A 17,663-nucleotide genomic window follows, 5' to 3' on the forward strand; every position below is an offset into this window, starting at 1 on the left:
CTCGTTTAACCTTACACTTATCTATACATATCATCTGATATTATCGTTTTTCAAATGGTTTTACAAAGCAAGACAAATTACAAGGTTCATGACTGACTGTTATTAAACATTTCTTTAAACTCAAGTCATGAATCCCATTTTCACAAAACCTATGTATCTCACAGGCATTTTTATGCTGACGTACCTACTTTCACATGTGTTTTCAGGAGCTGTTCCATAGGATGATGATCATGACACTAGGGCGGACCTGTGCCCTAGAGCCTAAAAATGAAGATAGACTAGTTTAATTATGTTATGAACTTTGTATTTCCTGTTTTGAAACGATGCAACACTCGTGTTTAATAAATAAAATGCAACTTTAATTTCCATGGTTATGAAACAATTAATTATGTCCCCAACACTCCCCGACGTTTCCGCCGCGGTTGCACGTTATACGCGGCCGGGGTGTGACACTAAATGGCATAAACCAGTGGCTCTGATACCACCTTCTGTCGCAACCCCCGACCCCACCCCGGGAGCGGGAGCCGCAAACACGAGCTGGTGGTATCGATGTTTATTAATTTGGCAGCGGAAATGAGACATCAGGATCATAGTTAGGAAATAAATTTTAGAGTTTCAAAACACCAAATTTTTATATTAAACAAATGTGATAAAACCCATGTTTCCTTTGTAATATCGTTATAGGGATAAACCATAGTTGCTAAAAACATATACTTTTTATTTAGGTAACTTTATAGCCACCTTCTTTAAGCCTTCAGTGCTCAATAGTTGGCTTCTGATAGCTTTCACATCATGTTACCTGAAACGCGTTTTTAAAAATATTTTATCAGCAAGAAATACTGGAGAGTGCATTCCAGTTTATAAAAATAAGATTTTATAACTTCACAATATTGAAAGCGATTACAATGTTTATATCTACCAAATTACTCATTTAGTATTTGTCACGTTGGCAGTTACAATGACCGTGGTCATATTACTATTGGTTATCTCTTTGTCCAATAGTAACGCTTGATTAGTAGTACATACAAAACCCCACATACTGGCAGTAATTGTAGAATACAAAGACTCAATCACTGTAAGTATAACTGAAAACATTTAAGATTTTGTAACACAGTTTGGTCGAAAAAGAGAATGACTCACAAACAGTGAGAAAAGAGAAAGGAACTCACATTGCAAACTTATGTTTTTCTACGGGCTTCTTGGTGATATTTCCTGATTATTTTTCTTGAGTTTCTAATAAAAACATACAATGCACGCGTGTTGGTAAAATAACCCAAATCACGTTAGCCATACAACATGAGACAGAACCCCAACGAACTTAGTCAGGCAGAGCCTCGACATGCGTTGGTGGGTCCTAGATCAATCAGGTAGGGTAACGAATTAGTGATTGGGGGTTAAAATACTTACAACGGGGCAGAGCTTCGTGTTTTAAAGGTATAATATCGAGCTATAATATAGAGAGAAAAGAAAGATGTGAGCGAGATGGAACTGCTGCATCTATGCTCAATTTATAGCTGAAAACGGAGTCCGTCACGCCCTGCAACAGCCTCCCCTTGTTCTTGTCGTGCCCCGCGAGAGGCTCCCTATCTACAGCTAGGGTTGCCAAGTAAACCCCTAGGACCCAACACTTCGTGGACACGTGTCCACTAGGGTGTCCAGCAAGTCAAGGGTGCGTCGCGCCCCGAGACCGACTCCCCTTTCCCTTGTTGCGGCCCGCGAGATGTCGCAACCCCTGACCCCTGCCCCGGGAGGCGGGCGATAGCAAGCTACTCAGAGCCGGTGGTATCAGTGTTTATTAATTTGGCAGCGGAATTTACATCAAGATCGTAGTTAGGAAATAGTTTATCAGAGTAGAACACCACATTTTTATAATAATAAATACATGGGAAATTCCTAAGTTTCTATTACAAATATGTTTATAGGGATAAACCCTAATTTATTGAAATAAAACATCTTCTTTATTTAGGTAACTTTTATAGCCACATTTCCAAGCTTTCAGTGCTCTCTAGCTGGCTTCTAATTGGCTTTTACATTTCGTTACCAGAAACGCGTTTAAAAACATTTTATCAGCAAGAAATACTGGCAAGTGAATCCCAGTTTAATCAAGAAAAGTTTTATCATTTTACAGCATTGAGGGCAATCCAGCAATTACATTTGTTTACATCTACTTTAATTACCACCCACGGTACTGTTAATCCTGACTGGTGGTAATGTTACTACTCACAGTGTAGTAACAAATTTTGTATACAAAACCCCAACATACCGACGATAATTATAGAATTACGAATACTCAATCACTGTGAAATATAATTTAAACATTTGAGGTTTTGTAAAAACAGTTTGTGAAAAGAGGAATTACTCACAAAAGGGTTTACAAAAAGAGAAATCACTCACATTGCTAATTTAGGTATTTCCTTGTGATTTCCTGGTTATAATCTAATAATTTAAACAATGCACACACATTAGTATAATAACCCAATTTACATTAATTATACCCCCACCAAGACAGAACTCCAACGACTAAGTCAGGCAGAGCCTTGACATGCGTTACGGAGCACTAGATCAATCGGGCAGCGTATCTAATACGTAATCGGGGGTTATAATACTTACAACGAGGCAGAGCTTCGCTAATTAGGGGGTATAATACCCGCGTATTACTTTAGTTTTAGAGAATTTGAGAGAGAAAATCAGATTTTGAACGACGAACAAATGAAGCTCGACTGCTCCATTTATAGGGTCTGACCAGGGGTTCCTGGCGGCCCGTGAGAGAGAGACAAGGGGCTGTCGCGCCTCGCGAGCTAGGTATAGTAGGGCCTAGCCTTGCTGAGTTGCGGACTAGCTTCGACACGAGCCTGCCATGTGGCAGCTCAGGGGCTCGTCTGGTGGCCAAGGGGTCGCGACCAGCGACTAGGTTAACCAAGGGGGTCGCACCCCGCGAGCGCCCCCTTAATTTTATTTTTCTTGATTTTTGTTAAATTAAATGCATTTCGGGCCTATTTTTGTATACAGGGTGTATTTTAGGACGTGTAGGGATGTTCTAATAATTTTAGATGGGTTGTTATACGAGAACCCAAAATCAATATCTTATTTGATTTTTAATAAAAACAATGTTACACGGGTTCGGTTTTAGGCATACGGGATATTTTAGGGCGTTTTTCGAGGGTTGTTATAACAACTGTTTGAATTACTTTATTTACATAAAATTGTATTCACATATATATATATATATATATATATATATATATATATTTGTACACGGTTCATGTACAATTTCCCAAATATATGAAGAGAGTATCTTTATTATTTTGTTAATATAACTTTAATAAAATCGTGACTCATCTTCTACACAGGCTACCATGGCAATGGTAAATGGGAGTTGAGACAGTTGTAAAAATCTCGACTAGACGCTGATTAATCACCGATTAATCGAATCTTGATTAATCGCCGATTAATCATAGTTAATCCCTATTAATTCCAATTAATCCCCTATAAATCCCGATTAATCGCTAGTCCAGTGGCGGACTTAAAGTGTTAGTAGGGGTAGCACGGGCTATCCCTTAACCCCGTCTACGTAGTGTAAAAATATCTCTTAACTCCATTTCGGTAGTGTAAAAATACCACTCAACTTCGTTTCTGTTATATAAAGAATACCCCTGATTCTAAAAAAAAGTAGGATACCCCTAAACTTTTGGGCTAGTTCCGCCACTGCGCTAGTTCCTACCTCATCGCCCGACTAGTGACTAGCGATTACTACAACACTGGACAATGGTACTCTAGGATTCGCGACTTTTGTGAAGTTGAGTGACCGATATGACAAGAGAATAGAACATTACTATTATAGTATTATTTGAATAAAATTGGATTGTCATATATCATGTCGATAGCATGCTAGGTATGACTAAACATGAACGAAATAAAAATCAATATATATTGAAGAGGAAGTTATCTCCTAATTTAAATTAACTATGTAAATTCCTGTATTTTTCTATCTTAAATTCAACTTTCTCATACAAACCACCCCTCAATCAACTTACGTATAGCTTCAAACTTTACAAATATAGTTTCTAACAATATGTTGTTTAACCTTTTCTATTAGGTTTCTAGTTCATAAACCCACCCACCCACTCTCCATCTTTTTCATAAAGCATATGCATATGCTATGAGCCTATGAAGTTGAAGAAGTGTGGTTAACCTTAGGATCTATACTAAAGTTTATGCTTTATATTATATTTACGATGATATTAGTTGTTCTAGTCTATGGTTGCTATGTTATTATCATTATTTTATATTCTAGAACGAATTTACTTACCTTCACCTACCATTAGTTCACGCCGTCAACTTGAAGGTCACCAGTCCATCACCATCAAGTCACACGACTCGATCTGCAACGCAAGATGTTCTTTTTATGCACATTCTTAGTTTTTACGATAATAAGTTTGCATGACACTCATACATCGATTATAGGTAATGGGAAAAATGTTAGATGATGATAGATTTACTTTTTACACACACACACATATATATCTAGGGGAAGGTTTCAAATGAAAACCATTAGTTATTGTGAAAACTCGAAAACTAATTAAAAAAAGCCAAAAAAACATACCAATTTTTTTTTTTTTTTGCATAATAATTTTCGCAGGTTTTTTTATATAAAAAAAATTCAAAAATTTTTGTGTAGTGCACATGTGTATGTGTGTGTATGTGTACTACGCATGTGTATTACTACACATGTGTATTATTACACGTGTACTACAAATTTTTTTTTTTTTTGAAAATTTTCTTTTTTCATATATAAAAACTAGCGATTTTTATAAAAAAAAATTGAAAAAAAAAATTTTTTGTGTGTTTTTTAGGCTTTTTTTAGTTAGTTTTCGAGTTTTCACAATAAAAATGGTTTTCATTTGAACCATCCCCTATATATATATATATACACATATATAGGGGAATGATGTATAGAAAACCCACTTTAATTTAGAAAACCCGCGAAACTCAAAGCTCCCGATGTTTTTTTTTCTTGAAAAAATTTACACATGTTATATACATGTTTTTAAGGGTTTTGGGCAAAAAAAAATCAAAAAAGCGCCAAGTAGATATTTTTAAAAAAAATAAACAAGTTTTGGTGTAACACATGTTACATTCATCTGACATATTTGTAACATGTGTGACACCAAAACTTGTTTATTTTTTTTAAAAATATCTACTCGGCGCTTTTTTTTTGATTTTTTTTGCCCAAAACCCTTAAAAACATGTATATAACATGTGTAAATTTTTCCAAGAAAAAAAACATCGGGAGCTTTGAGTTTCTCGGGTTTTCTAAATTAAAGTGAGTTTTCTATAGATACTTACACTATATATATATATATATATATATATAGGCTAATTATAATGAGAAAACTCAATCCAGTTGACTAAACCCTGAAAACTCTAATATGTGGCTAGGATTGATCCACGTTTAATCTTTTATTTGAAAGAACCAAGGACAGGATAGTAATTTTACATGTTTAATTGTTGACATGTGTTGATGGCTTTGGTGATGTCTGCACACGGAGACTTCTTTTTCCTAGTTTCAAAGCTTCATTTCTTTGTCATGCTTTTTCATTAATGCATATAGTACTTTCTTTTGTAGACTTTCTTCATCTCTCACTTCATCTCTCACTTCTCACTATCACAACCTTCCATTTCATCAGCTTTTTCATTCATTTACTATCACAAACCTTCGATTTCAGAAGCTTTTTCATTCATTTATTCACACATCTTAGAGAATGTGTTAAAGAGAGAATCCTTACTCACCATTGAAGAGATTTTGCATTTAACATGGCTGATTCTAACAGCCAACAACATCGAAATGTTGCCGGCGGTACGGAGTTACCGAACCTCAATGATGATCCCGGTTCACAGATCCGGCGGTGGTCAACAAATCCGATGTTGAAGATGTTGTTTCAGATGTTGAAGATGATCCCAAAGATGTTTGATGTTGAACATGAGGTTCAGAATCTAAAAGATCATCCAGATCCATAAGTATGTTTGTGTTTTTGTAGATCTTTATTTTTTTTTTTTTGTGTTTTGTAGATCTCCAACATTTTTTTGTAATTTTTTATGTTCCAGATCTAAAAGGTCCTCCATATTTGCACTTTTCAGATTTGCAATTCTTTGTATTTTGTAGATCTTCATTTTTTTGTGTTTCGTAGATCTACATCTTTTTTTTTTATTTTTTTGTTTAGATGAGATGAATGTTATTACTGATTCTATGATTTTATGATTGAAGTGCATTGTTTCACTTTTTTTTATTTTTTTGTTCAGATGAGATAAAGTGCATTGTTTCACTTTTTTAGATTGTTGTAAAAACAAAGTGTGTTGTTACATTTTTTCCAGATTATTGTAAAAATAAAGTGAGTGTTACAGAAACAAAGTGTGTTGTTACATTTTTTTGTGTTAGAAATGCAACAATCAGTCAAAGCAAAAATGTTTGTTACATTTTTTTGTGTTACAGAAATAATGTACGTTTACAGAAAATAAAGTGCATTGTTACACTTTTCTAGATTATTTGTAAAAATAAAGTGTGCTGTCAATTTTTTTTCCTGATTATTGTAAAAAATAAAGTATCTATTAGAGAAACAGAATGTTACATTTTTTTTGTGTTACAAAAAAAGTGTTACGTATGCGACGTAAAATTGATCGTGTAAAAATTATGTTACATTTCTATGTAACATTTGATCATGTAAAAATTATATGTTACGTTTCTATGTAATATTTTTATGTTACAGAAATAAAGCGTGTTATTACAAATGTGGCATAAATTGACAATTAAAAAATGTATGTTACATTTTATGCAATACAAATACAAATGTATATAAAAAAGAAATAACAGATGGATTTGATGTATATAAAAAATGAAAAAAAAGAGAATTACATAAAAAAGAAACAAAAATCTGACACATACAGAGTTTTTGTTTGTTTGTGTCAAATAAGTGTAAAATTCTTCCCATTTTACCCTTTAGGTACACATTATATATTTTAATAATGAGAGAAAGAGATAAAAATAATCAGATATGCAAACAATCATCCTAGCCATTCATCCACTCTAATCAATGGTTATTATTGGGTTTTCAGGGTTTATTCAACTCAAGTGGGTTTTCAATTTATCCTTGCCCTATATATATATATATATATATATATATATATATATATATATATATATATATATATAACTATTTTCAACTTCATTTCACTTGATAGCTTTTGTCTAGCAAATGATTTTAATAATTTTGATATGAATCAAAACATAGTAAGATCAAAACCACAATGGTTAAGAATCATAGATTACAAGAAATTAAAGAATGAAAAGAAAAGACATAATGAAAGTCAAAAAAGACAGACAAATATTTTCACCAATTCCATTATAAGGTACTGGTGTCTCAATTAACAAATAAAAATATATATGATATTATTATCGACTCCTTTCAATAACAAATAAAAATATATAATATTATTATCGACTCCTTTCAATACTATACGGGCTTAAAATTTTTAAATATCCTATATGGTTGTAAATTTTTCAATTCTTATCAAACAAAACATATATCAATGTCAAAATAATTAAATAGTAGTATCTTAAAGTTAAAATAATACTAGCATAACGTTATAATAGATGAATATATGGTCATTGCTAAAATATTTTTGTGATAAATAGTAATAACTAGTAATATGCGCGCGGGTACCTCGTAAATATCGAACGGATTAGTCCAAGCGTTACGTGATGTGTTAACCATATGGAAACGCACGTTTTGACGTATCCGATTGAACTCAATGTATCATATAGTTGCATTGTGATTGGATCAAAACGTAACGTAAATCCAATTTATATCGTACACTCATAACGTATTATATACGACCTGACTAACTCGAATTTATATGGTCAAGACAAAAACTCTCGAGGGGGTTAAAGTGACATTTACAAAGTTAATAAAAAGTTAAGTGGTTAAAAATTGCGTTTTATAAAATTAAGGGCTAAGAAAGGCTAAAGATAAAATTTGATAAAGTTTTGGGGTAAGAAGGAAACTATATCAAAGCTAGGGCTGAAAAGGAAATTACCACAAAGCTGGGGTTTCAAAAGCAAACTCTTTGTAAAATGGAGTAGTACTGTAGAGACTAAATTTGCCATTTTATGAAACTTTAAAGATACCAAAGTCATGGGGCTAAAATTGAATCATCCATGAAAGTATGGGGGGAGGAAGGCAAAGCCGGTGTCGTTAAGAGAAAAACTCTTGTGGGGGTGAAAGTGTCATTTACAAAGTTTATAAAAAGTTAAGTGGTTAAAAATTGGATTTTCTAAACCTAAGGGCTAAGAAAGGGTAAAGATAAAATTTGATAAAGTTTTGGGTAAGAAGGAAACTATAACAAAGTTGGGGCTAAAAAGAAAACTACCACAAAATTAGAGTGACAAAAGCAAACTATTTGTAAAATAAAGTAGTAATTTAGGGATTAAATTTACTGCTTTATAAAACTTTAAAAATACCAAAGGTCAAGGGCCTAAACCTGCAATATCCAGAAAAGTAAAGGGGGTGAAAGACAAAGTCGGTTCCACCGACTTTTTCTTTTAAGATTTTGTATAATTTATAGATTATGAATATGATACAAACTACAAAGTGAAGAAAATATGACAAGGGTAGAAAACCACTAAAGAATGACATGTGTTTAAGTGAGGACCAAGGGAAGATGACAAATGAGTCGAGGTAAAAGGAAGCTGCTCAACTTCTCATATGCCAACCTATCATATCCAATTCCCCTTTCATTCAAAAACCTCCATAATTTATTATACGATATTTAAAATTTTCACTATAATAACAAATAATTTTTATATTTAATATGAGTATGATATTATAAAAATAAAACTTATGTTTTTACTGGGATCTTTATACATTGTGTTAGGGGGGTCGGAGCACCATCGTGTAAGGTGATCGCGTACCACCTATCTGATCGATAACATCTACGGTGTATTAGGTAGGGGTATTCAGGTGGTGATTCCAGGTGTTGAAGACTGAATCAAAGAGTGGGATTTGTGTGTGTGTGTGTGTGTGTGTGTGTGTGTGTGTGTGTGTGTTGTAGATATATATATGAGTGGTACCTGAACAAGTTCCCCAAGGTTCCGGCTAGGCGTTCTCGGGTTGCTGATGTAGCGATGGGTGGTATCTTCCTAGGTGAGCACTACATCTCTTTAACCTTTCGTTGCCACAAAATGTCCCTCGAATATGGATAGCGACGCTCATGTTTTACGGTCGCCCGACCATATTTAGGTTCAATGAAATCATACCACGCGTATAAGGCACCCATGACATGGAAGAAAGAGCAACGACACCACCCAAGACATCGACCACATAAACACTGTCGGATCCATCAACATTACAATAAATATGAGCGGTTCCCACATTTTTTTAAACGACAAATTGGATCTCTGACGGACCACTAGAGTATCATCGTGCCACTAGCGAAACCACCCGATTATATTCGTCTCCACTAGGCAATAATGTCTATACACCAATTTAGGAGAAAACTCAATAAATTTAGAAAAAACCCTGTTGTAAAAATCAAATCCATAACCTAATTAGTTTAGCGGTTTCATTGACCCTTTTCCACTCTTTTTCTCTTTTCTAATTTAAAAAATAAAAGCACCGTCGTCCCCGCCACACACACACTATACACACAACTTCGAAACCCTAGAATCAATATCAATCAAAGAAGAAGAAGTAGAATCAAAAGATGCCTCGTGAAATCATAACGCTTCAAGTAGGACAATGCGGCAACCAGATCGGAATGGAGTTCTGGAAACAACTTTGTTTGGAGCACGGTATCTCTAAAGACGGTATACTCGAAGATTTCGCTACTCAGGTTACTTCTTCATCAAGTTATGTGTTTATAGTTGAAGCTTAATTCATAATATATCGAGTTAATTTCCAATTTAAGCCCGATCTCGATGAATATTCGAATACTCTTACCGTTTTGCGCCTGTTATTGAGGTTTAGGTTATGCATTTGTTGTTTTGTTGCTGTTTGAAGACCTGATTTTAAATTTTAGGTACTTTTTAGAGCTTGTGTAGATATTGTGTTATGCTAGGGTTCTGTTGTTCAAATGTTATTTGTGTTAGTTTATATCTGTATAGTTACTAGAGTTAGAGTGGCACTCGTTGCTCGTATGCGTAATGTGCTAGACTCATCGGTGTTCTAGGGATAGTGGATTTGATATTTTGGTGTGATTTACTGTAGGTTTAACAAGGATTATAGGATTTTAAGTCGTACTTCTTGCTGTTTACGCTTGTTATTGAGCTTTAGGTTATACATTTGTTGTTTTGTTGCTGTTTGGAAACCTGATTTTTGATTGAACATGCATCTTAGAGCTTGTGTGACTGTGGATATTGTGTTATGCTAGGATTCTGTTTAGGAGCAATTGTAAATTCTCTCAGAGGTTTTAGTTGTTTAAATGTTGTTTGTGTTAGTTTATATCTTTATAGTTACTAGAGTAGCAGTCATTTCTGCCTTGCTAGTATGTGTAGTGTGTTTGCCATTTTGGTGGGATTTATTGTAGGTGTAATAAGGATATTAGGAATTTCAGTCATAATTGTGTGTTCTGATTCTATTACAAGCTGTCAATATTGGTCAAGTGACCCTTCCAAATTTATTGCATGATTTGATTTAATATTATGTGTACCAAAATCGCTGCAGGGAGGTGACAGAAAAGATGTGTTTTTCTATCAAGCTGATGATCAACACTACATACCAAGAGCATTGCTAATGGATTTGGAGCCCAGGGTGATTAATGGGATCCAAACTGGTGAATACAGAAATCTTTATAATCACGAGAATATATTTACTTCAAAAGAAGGAGGGGGTGCAGGAAACAATTGGGCCAGTGGATATCATCAGGTTGTTATCAGAACAAGTTTAAGTTGAATTTTCTTTGCAGTAGATCACATCATGTACAACACAACTCTACTATATTCCCAAATATTTTTGTGACTTTTGTAACATATTAATACTCTTTTTGCAGGGTAAGAGTTTTGAGGAGGATTTGATGGACATGATCGACAGAGAAGCGGATGGAAGCGATAGTCTTGAAGGATTCGTTTTATGTCATTCGATTGCTGGAGGAACTGGCTCAGGTTTTTACTAATTAGCTAATCATACATCTCCGTTATTAATATACGTTTTTGTTTCTCGTCTTGCTATGATTGGTAGTAAACATTAAGTTTCACCTTCAAGCTTTTGTACGTATGTAAAAATTTTGCATTATCAACTATGTTGTGATACACAAACTTATGTAGGCATGGGCTCGTACCTTTTGGAGACTTTAAACGATCGTTACAGCAAGAAACTTGTTCAAACATACAGTGTGTTTCCTAATCAGAACGAGATAAGTGATGTGGTGGTCCAGCCATACAACTCCCTTTTGACTCTCAAACGACTTACACTTAATGCTGACTGTGTTGTTGTTCTTGATAACACTGCACTAAATAGAATTGCTGTAGAACGCTTGCATATACAAAATCCTTCTGTTTCTCAGACCAATTCTTTAGTTTCGACTGTAATGTCCGCCAGTACAACCACCCTGCGGTATCCTGGATATATGAACAATGATTTGGTCGGCCTTCTTGCTTCTTTGATCCCGACCCCGCGGTGTCACTTTCTTATGACAGGGTATACACCACTGACAGTAGAGCGCCAGGTCAGATCTCAATATCTACGTGGCATTATGTGTCACATTATCTTGAATGAAAAGATTTCTGATTATGTCACATTTACAGGCTAATATGATTCGTAAAACAACTGTACTGGATGTGATGAGAAGACTTCTCCAGGCAGGAACACTAGTAATTTTTTTTATTATTTTAATGAAGCATGAATTCTCATATGTTTTGACAAATGTACGTTTTGCAGACAAAGAATATCATGGTTTCATCACATGCTAGAACAAAAGAAGCCAGTCAGGCTAAATATATATCAATCCTAAACATTATTCAGGGAGAAGTTGATCCTACCCAGGTGAGTCAAACTGTCAAAGTCAACATCCTTTATGAATCTACTTATCTACGGTTTTATAATTTGAAACACTTACTTTGTGTTCGAACCTACAAATGCTTTTTGGTGGTTTTATTAGGTACATGATAGTTTGCAGCGTATACGTGAAAGAAAGCTTGTTAATTTCATTGAGTGGGGCCCTGCTAGCATTCAGGTATGTCTCGTAATGACACCCAGGGTAATGTAAGTTGTAACTTACTAAATTTTTGATTTTTGAAATTTATTTTTTCCCTTTATTTATGAAACAGGTTGCTCTCTCGAGAAAGTCACCGTATGTTCAAACTGCCCACAGGGTGAGACTTCTTTAAAATCTGGAACATTACCGTATCTATTAACAACAGTGATTAATAATAATGAATGAAATAATGAAATTTGTGTGCTGTTATACTCTTTAGGTCAGTGGGCTCATGTTGGCAAGTTATACCGGAATTCGACATTTATTCTCAAAATGCTTGAGTCAGTACTCTCTCTTAAGAAAGCGACAGGCGTTTCTCGACAAATACAGGGATTTCCCAATGTTTAGTGTAAGTTGTTGCTCACTATAACTTATTTTGATCAGATGATGATACTAGTGTAGTTACTGTATGTATTTATCAACGTTTGATTTTTGTAAAACTTGTTTAGGACAACGATCTATCGGAATTTGATGAGGCGAGGGACATTATTGAGAGTTTGGTTGATGAATATAAGGCTTGTGAATCCCCAGATTATATAAAATGGGGAATGGAGGTATGTCACAAAAATAAATTTTAATTTTTTTTTTTATAAATATGTTTGCTAATGAAATCATGTCATTCAGGATCCTGATCATATCCTAACAGGAGAAGGAAATGCCACAGGGACAGTTGATCCCAAGTTAGCAATGTGAAGTGGCCAAGTATGTTGTAGTCTCACCTATTTGGTCTATTCTTAATCAAGTGTGTTTATTCTTAACAAATGAAATATTTTATCTTGCTCCACACTTTGGTACAGGGCCTAAAGAGTTTGGTTTTTTGCTTACTACATGGTGATGGTGTGCATCGGACGGAATTAAGATTGTAAATTTGGTGTGTATTGTGTTAGAAATTATGATTGTATTTGTCGGTTAGTAAACGTGTTGTTGAAGTGTGATTTTGATGACGTCGTGAATTAGTTTAAGAAGCATTGAAAGGTTGTACAGACTACAAACTCGAATACCCTGTACACGGTAGGTTGGATTTGACATACATAGTCATGTCCATGCATCTTCTTATAGTCGTGAATCTCCTTTTACTCGCGTATTGTTTTTTAGTCCCCTAATGATGCAAAACATAAACCGTAAGTACATTGATGATAACTAGAAAAATACATAAGCGTCAATTGTATAAATATATGTTTTTTGAATGGTTAATGTTACTTTGTTACATCAATTGTATTTTTTTTTAACGACGACTTTCTTGTATTAGGCTACCGCACTCTCTAAATTTTAGAGCCCTGTTGTCCCACTTCAACTAGATTATATTGTCTTAACTGGGCCTGGGAAACCATACCTTGGCCACATGTGGTGGATTCATTACATCAGTTGTATAAATATTGAGTTTAAGAATTGCATAAGCATTAATTGCACCTATAACATGGAGACATGGACAAGCGAAAGTAGTAATTTGAAATTAATGAAAGTTTCATACATATATGATATAACTATGCAATTTCATATGATATAAATATAAGCATAGATTGTATAAGTCACTGTAGATTCTTAGACTACTCAAATTTTATTAATGTAACATGTATTTCTTGTTTCCCTTTTTTCTTTTGACGGCAAATTTGGATCACTGACGTATCATCGTGCCACCAGCGGAACCACCCGATCATATCCATCTGCACTAGACATAATGCCTATACACCAATTCAGGAGAAAACCCAATAAATATGGAAAAAAACCCTCTTGTGGGAATCGAACCTAGGACCTATTGGTCCCAAAGCCTTATCCCACCCTCAAGATGCCACTAGGTTATAAAGCCATGCGCTATAAGGCTATAGGGTGTGGTCATGACTCTTATGACCACCATGACCCTCCATGTTAATGCCATGTAACTAATCTTTAATCCACCATTCAAAACCACTACCCTAAGGGTATGGTCATGACCCAAACCATTAGCCCCTTATTTATTATCTTTGTCTAAACAAAAAGGAAATGATTTGTTGAAAAAATGGAAATGAGGACCATGGTTGTCATTGTTTAATCCATGCAAACCATGGTGGATCAATCAAGGGGGTGGTGTAGCCTTCCATTCATGTTCCTAAGTGGTAAATCATGTCCCAACCATGATCCCCACACCCTATAGCCTAAGTAAAGGGTAATTACTAGTAAAAATAGATAACCAATAAGAATTTAACGTATGTCATGGCTATAAATGTAAGATTTTTCTAACAAAAATTTGACTACTTTAAAAATATTCCACTTCTTAAATATACTGACGAAAACATCGCATGCATTTAGGGCCAATAAAGTTGGACCATGTCATACAAAAGATTTAATTCGTCAATAAATGCACCATGCTGCATGCACGTTGTTAGTTATTACGTTCTTGAAACTTATAGAATACTAAAATTTTGTAAATATCTTTTCTAACAACAACGGCCTAGACATCCAGGATTACCCTAACAAATAAATCCTTGTGACCTGATCCACCCTTTCACCCAAAGAACAGATCGTTGTGACCCGATCCACCCTCCTAGTGGAAACCCACAACGGGGAAAACCCCCTGATTCGACCCAGAAGAAAATTTCTGTTGATCTCCCATTTAGAAAGTCATGGAGTTACCACTCGAGGCTCGGTGGTAACAAAATCTTGTAAATAACAACACCATCTAAAATTGATGGGTTAAAATTAGTGCAGAGGTTTATTGTTAAAAAAGTTAACTGTCACTTTCGTCTTTGTAGTTTGTCTAATTATGTCAGTTCAGACCAAATTTCAAATTTGTATCAATTCTATTCCTGATATTCTTGAAACATGGCAGTTCCGGAAAAAAAAAATGATTTAATTGTCATTTCCGCTCTTGTGACTTGTTCAATTATTCGATTCAACCTTAGTTTTTTGGACGAAATTAGCATGTTTCAAGATGTTAAACAAACCACAGTGACGAAAATGATAGTTAACTCTTGTTAAAATAAGGAAAATAAACCGAGCCGATTAACACCCAAAGTTCATGTATAAACTTATCATTTACAAACAAGCCAAGCTTGAATTCAACCTAAACTTGTTCCAAGTGCAAACAATTGTCACGGTAGTAAACAAGTCAAGCCGCTCACGAACAACATCGATACAGGTACTGTATAACATCGATATAGTTTTTTTTTTATTAACATCATCATGTGTCTATTATTATGTACGACTCGATAAAAGTTCTACTCGAACATGTCATATATAGTTGATTTTTTTTGTCATCACAAATCGAACATATACCGACCAAACAACATCGGTACTCAAACGGGTCATATATAGTTGATTTTGTTTATTATCACAAACCGAACATATACGATCAAAACATCGGTATTCGAACATGGCATATATAGTTGATTTTTTTATCATCACAAACCGAACATATATCGAACAAACAGCATCATAACGGTATCGTATTCATTTTTATAGAATTCTCGACCTGTCGGTATAAAATTCATTGAACACAGTAATATTCACAATAAAGTATTTTTGGTATCGTAAGCTGTATCGGCTGTCTGTACGATACAGGTATCGTAACAGACCGATACCGACAAAACAACACCGGTGCAAGTACGGGTATTTGTTTTTATGGGTTTTCAATCGATGTAAGAAACTCGTCGATTGGCAACGGTTTTTCTGCCAAGTACCGGTATCGTATTGGTACTGTAATGAACCAGGCGGATAATGACCAAGGCCCGCAAAGCGCGCGGGAATCCCTCTGGTACATATTAAAACAAAGTTGCCATGAATAGTGGGTTTTAATTTTTAAACAGTTGCTTCAGTTTTGTTATAATATTTTACTAGGTTAAAAACCCGTGTATTACACGGGGTTTGATCAATAAATTATTAAATAGGTATTGATAAGCCGGAAAATATACAACGTATTTTAAAAATAATAATTACATGAATGAAATATTCATAAAAGTTGAATTTATTTTTTAATTATTTGACCCCCTAGAGATCAAACATAACTCAAATAGATATAGATATGTCTATAAAAAATGGTTGAAGTTGTCACATCTACAATACACATATAAACATACACAAAGAGCAAAAATAAACCATGATATAAATCGAACTGGGAATAGAAAAAAATAATTACTTGAATACTTTCGGCTATAAGAAGGGAAGGGGTACACTCGGCTATGGGTGCTCGGCTTCGAAGCCGCATGCGAAACACTGCCGCCACCCCCCTCGGGTAGGCGTGCGGCTAGGGAAGCCCGACTACTCTTTTCCCGAAGGTGAAGCGGGGGTTTGTGACCTTTTAAGAGTCGTATGACCGTCACCTCTATTAAAATATTTAATTTATTTGTTTTAAACCATTATAAATACCTACCTCACCATTTTTATCTTTATACCCTTCACAAACCATCAAACCTTCTACCGTATTCTCAAATACCCATGTTTATTTAATTTCTCAAACGATGATCTTGGTATTTTCCTTCCAACCATCGATTCCGATAATGATATTTTTTCAAACGATAGTAGCATTTAATTTTTTAGAGATCTCATCGATCAAGTTGAAGAGGAAGATACGACATCATCATCATCTACTAAAAGAGCCGTGAACCATGATTGGGGAAAAAGGTAATGAAGTTCGTATGAATAGTTTCTTTGTGAAGGAACCAAAATATAATGATGATATTTTTCGTTACCGCTTTCATTTGTCGAAACACTTGTTCTTAAAAAAATATGAGGATGATATTTAGTCGTGAACCATCTGGTCACAAGATATGTGGTTTTTTCATGCATATTGTGGTTCACCCGGTTCACTGAACGACATCAATGTTCTCCAGACATCTCCTATATTTCCCAATGAGCGGAATGGAACCGCGCCTAAATATCCATTTAATGTCAGTGGGCACTTATACAAACGTGGGTACTATCTAACTAAGCGGATCTACCCTACCTGGTCAACGTTTGTGAAAAAGTTTCCACATCCAACCGATCCGGTTGAAAAGAAGTTCAAGAAATTGCAAAAAGGGGCAAGAAAAAATGTGAAGCGTGATTTTGGTATTCTAAATGGAAAATGAGGCATACTTAGTCGACCCATATGGGCCATGAATGTAGAGAAGATTAGGAGCACGACGTATGCGTGCATGATATTGCACAACATGATTCTTAAGGACGACGGACATACATTCTCACAAGTCCACATAAGGGATCCTTTAGGTCAACCCGTTTTTGGATAATGATGCCCTTGGTGAGATTATAGATCCAAATACGCATTTCCCGACTTTGCAAGATCTTGTAGCACATATTTCAATTCAAGATATATCGTATCTTGAAGATTCTGATGAGGAATAGTTTATTTTTATTTTGTAATATATTCAATAATTTATTTTTTAGTTGGATTTTTATTTTGTAATCTATTTTATTTATCTGAATTTGAATTATGTTTATTTGGTATT

General features: G+C 34.7%; 1 protein-coding gene across 1 annotated transcript; it reads left to right on the forward strand.

The window, feature by feature from the left end:
* The first annotated feature begins 9,642 nt into the window (after positions 1–9,642).
* Positions 9,643–13,327, forward strand: LOC110910998 (tubulin gamma-1 chain). Its single transcript, XM_022155566.2, has 12 exons — positions 9,643–9,885; positions 10,716–10,916; positions 11,041–11,152; positions 11,315–11,715; positions 11,795–11,848; positions 11,928–12,032; positions 12,148–12,222; positions 12,317–12,361; positions 12,464–12,592; positions 12,693–12,797; positions 12,868–12,945; positions 13,041–13,327. The coding sequence occupies exons 1-11, from the start codon at positions 9,757–9,759 to the stop codon at positions 12,934–12,936; spliced, it is 1,425 nt and encodes a 474-aa protein (XP_022011258.1). The 5' UTR covers positions 9,643–9,756; the 3' UTR covers positions 12,937–12,945; positions 13,041–13,327.
* Positions 13,328–17,663: the final 4,336 nt, after the last annotated feature.

The sequence above is a fragment of the Helianthus annuus genome, chromosome 6 (assembly GCF_002127325.2).
Source record: "Helianthus annuus cultivar XRQ/B chromosome 6, HanXRQr2.0-SUNRISE, whole genome shotgun sequence".
In the NCBI taxonomy this organism is placed as follows: domain Eukaryota; kingdom Viridiplantae; phylum Streptophyta; class Magnoliopsida; order Asterales; family Asteraceae; genus Helianthus; species Helianthus annuus.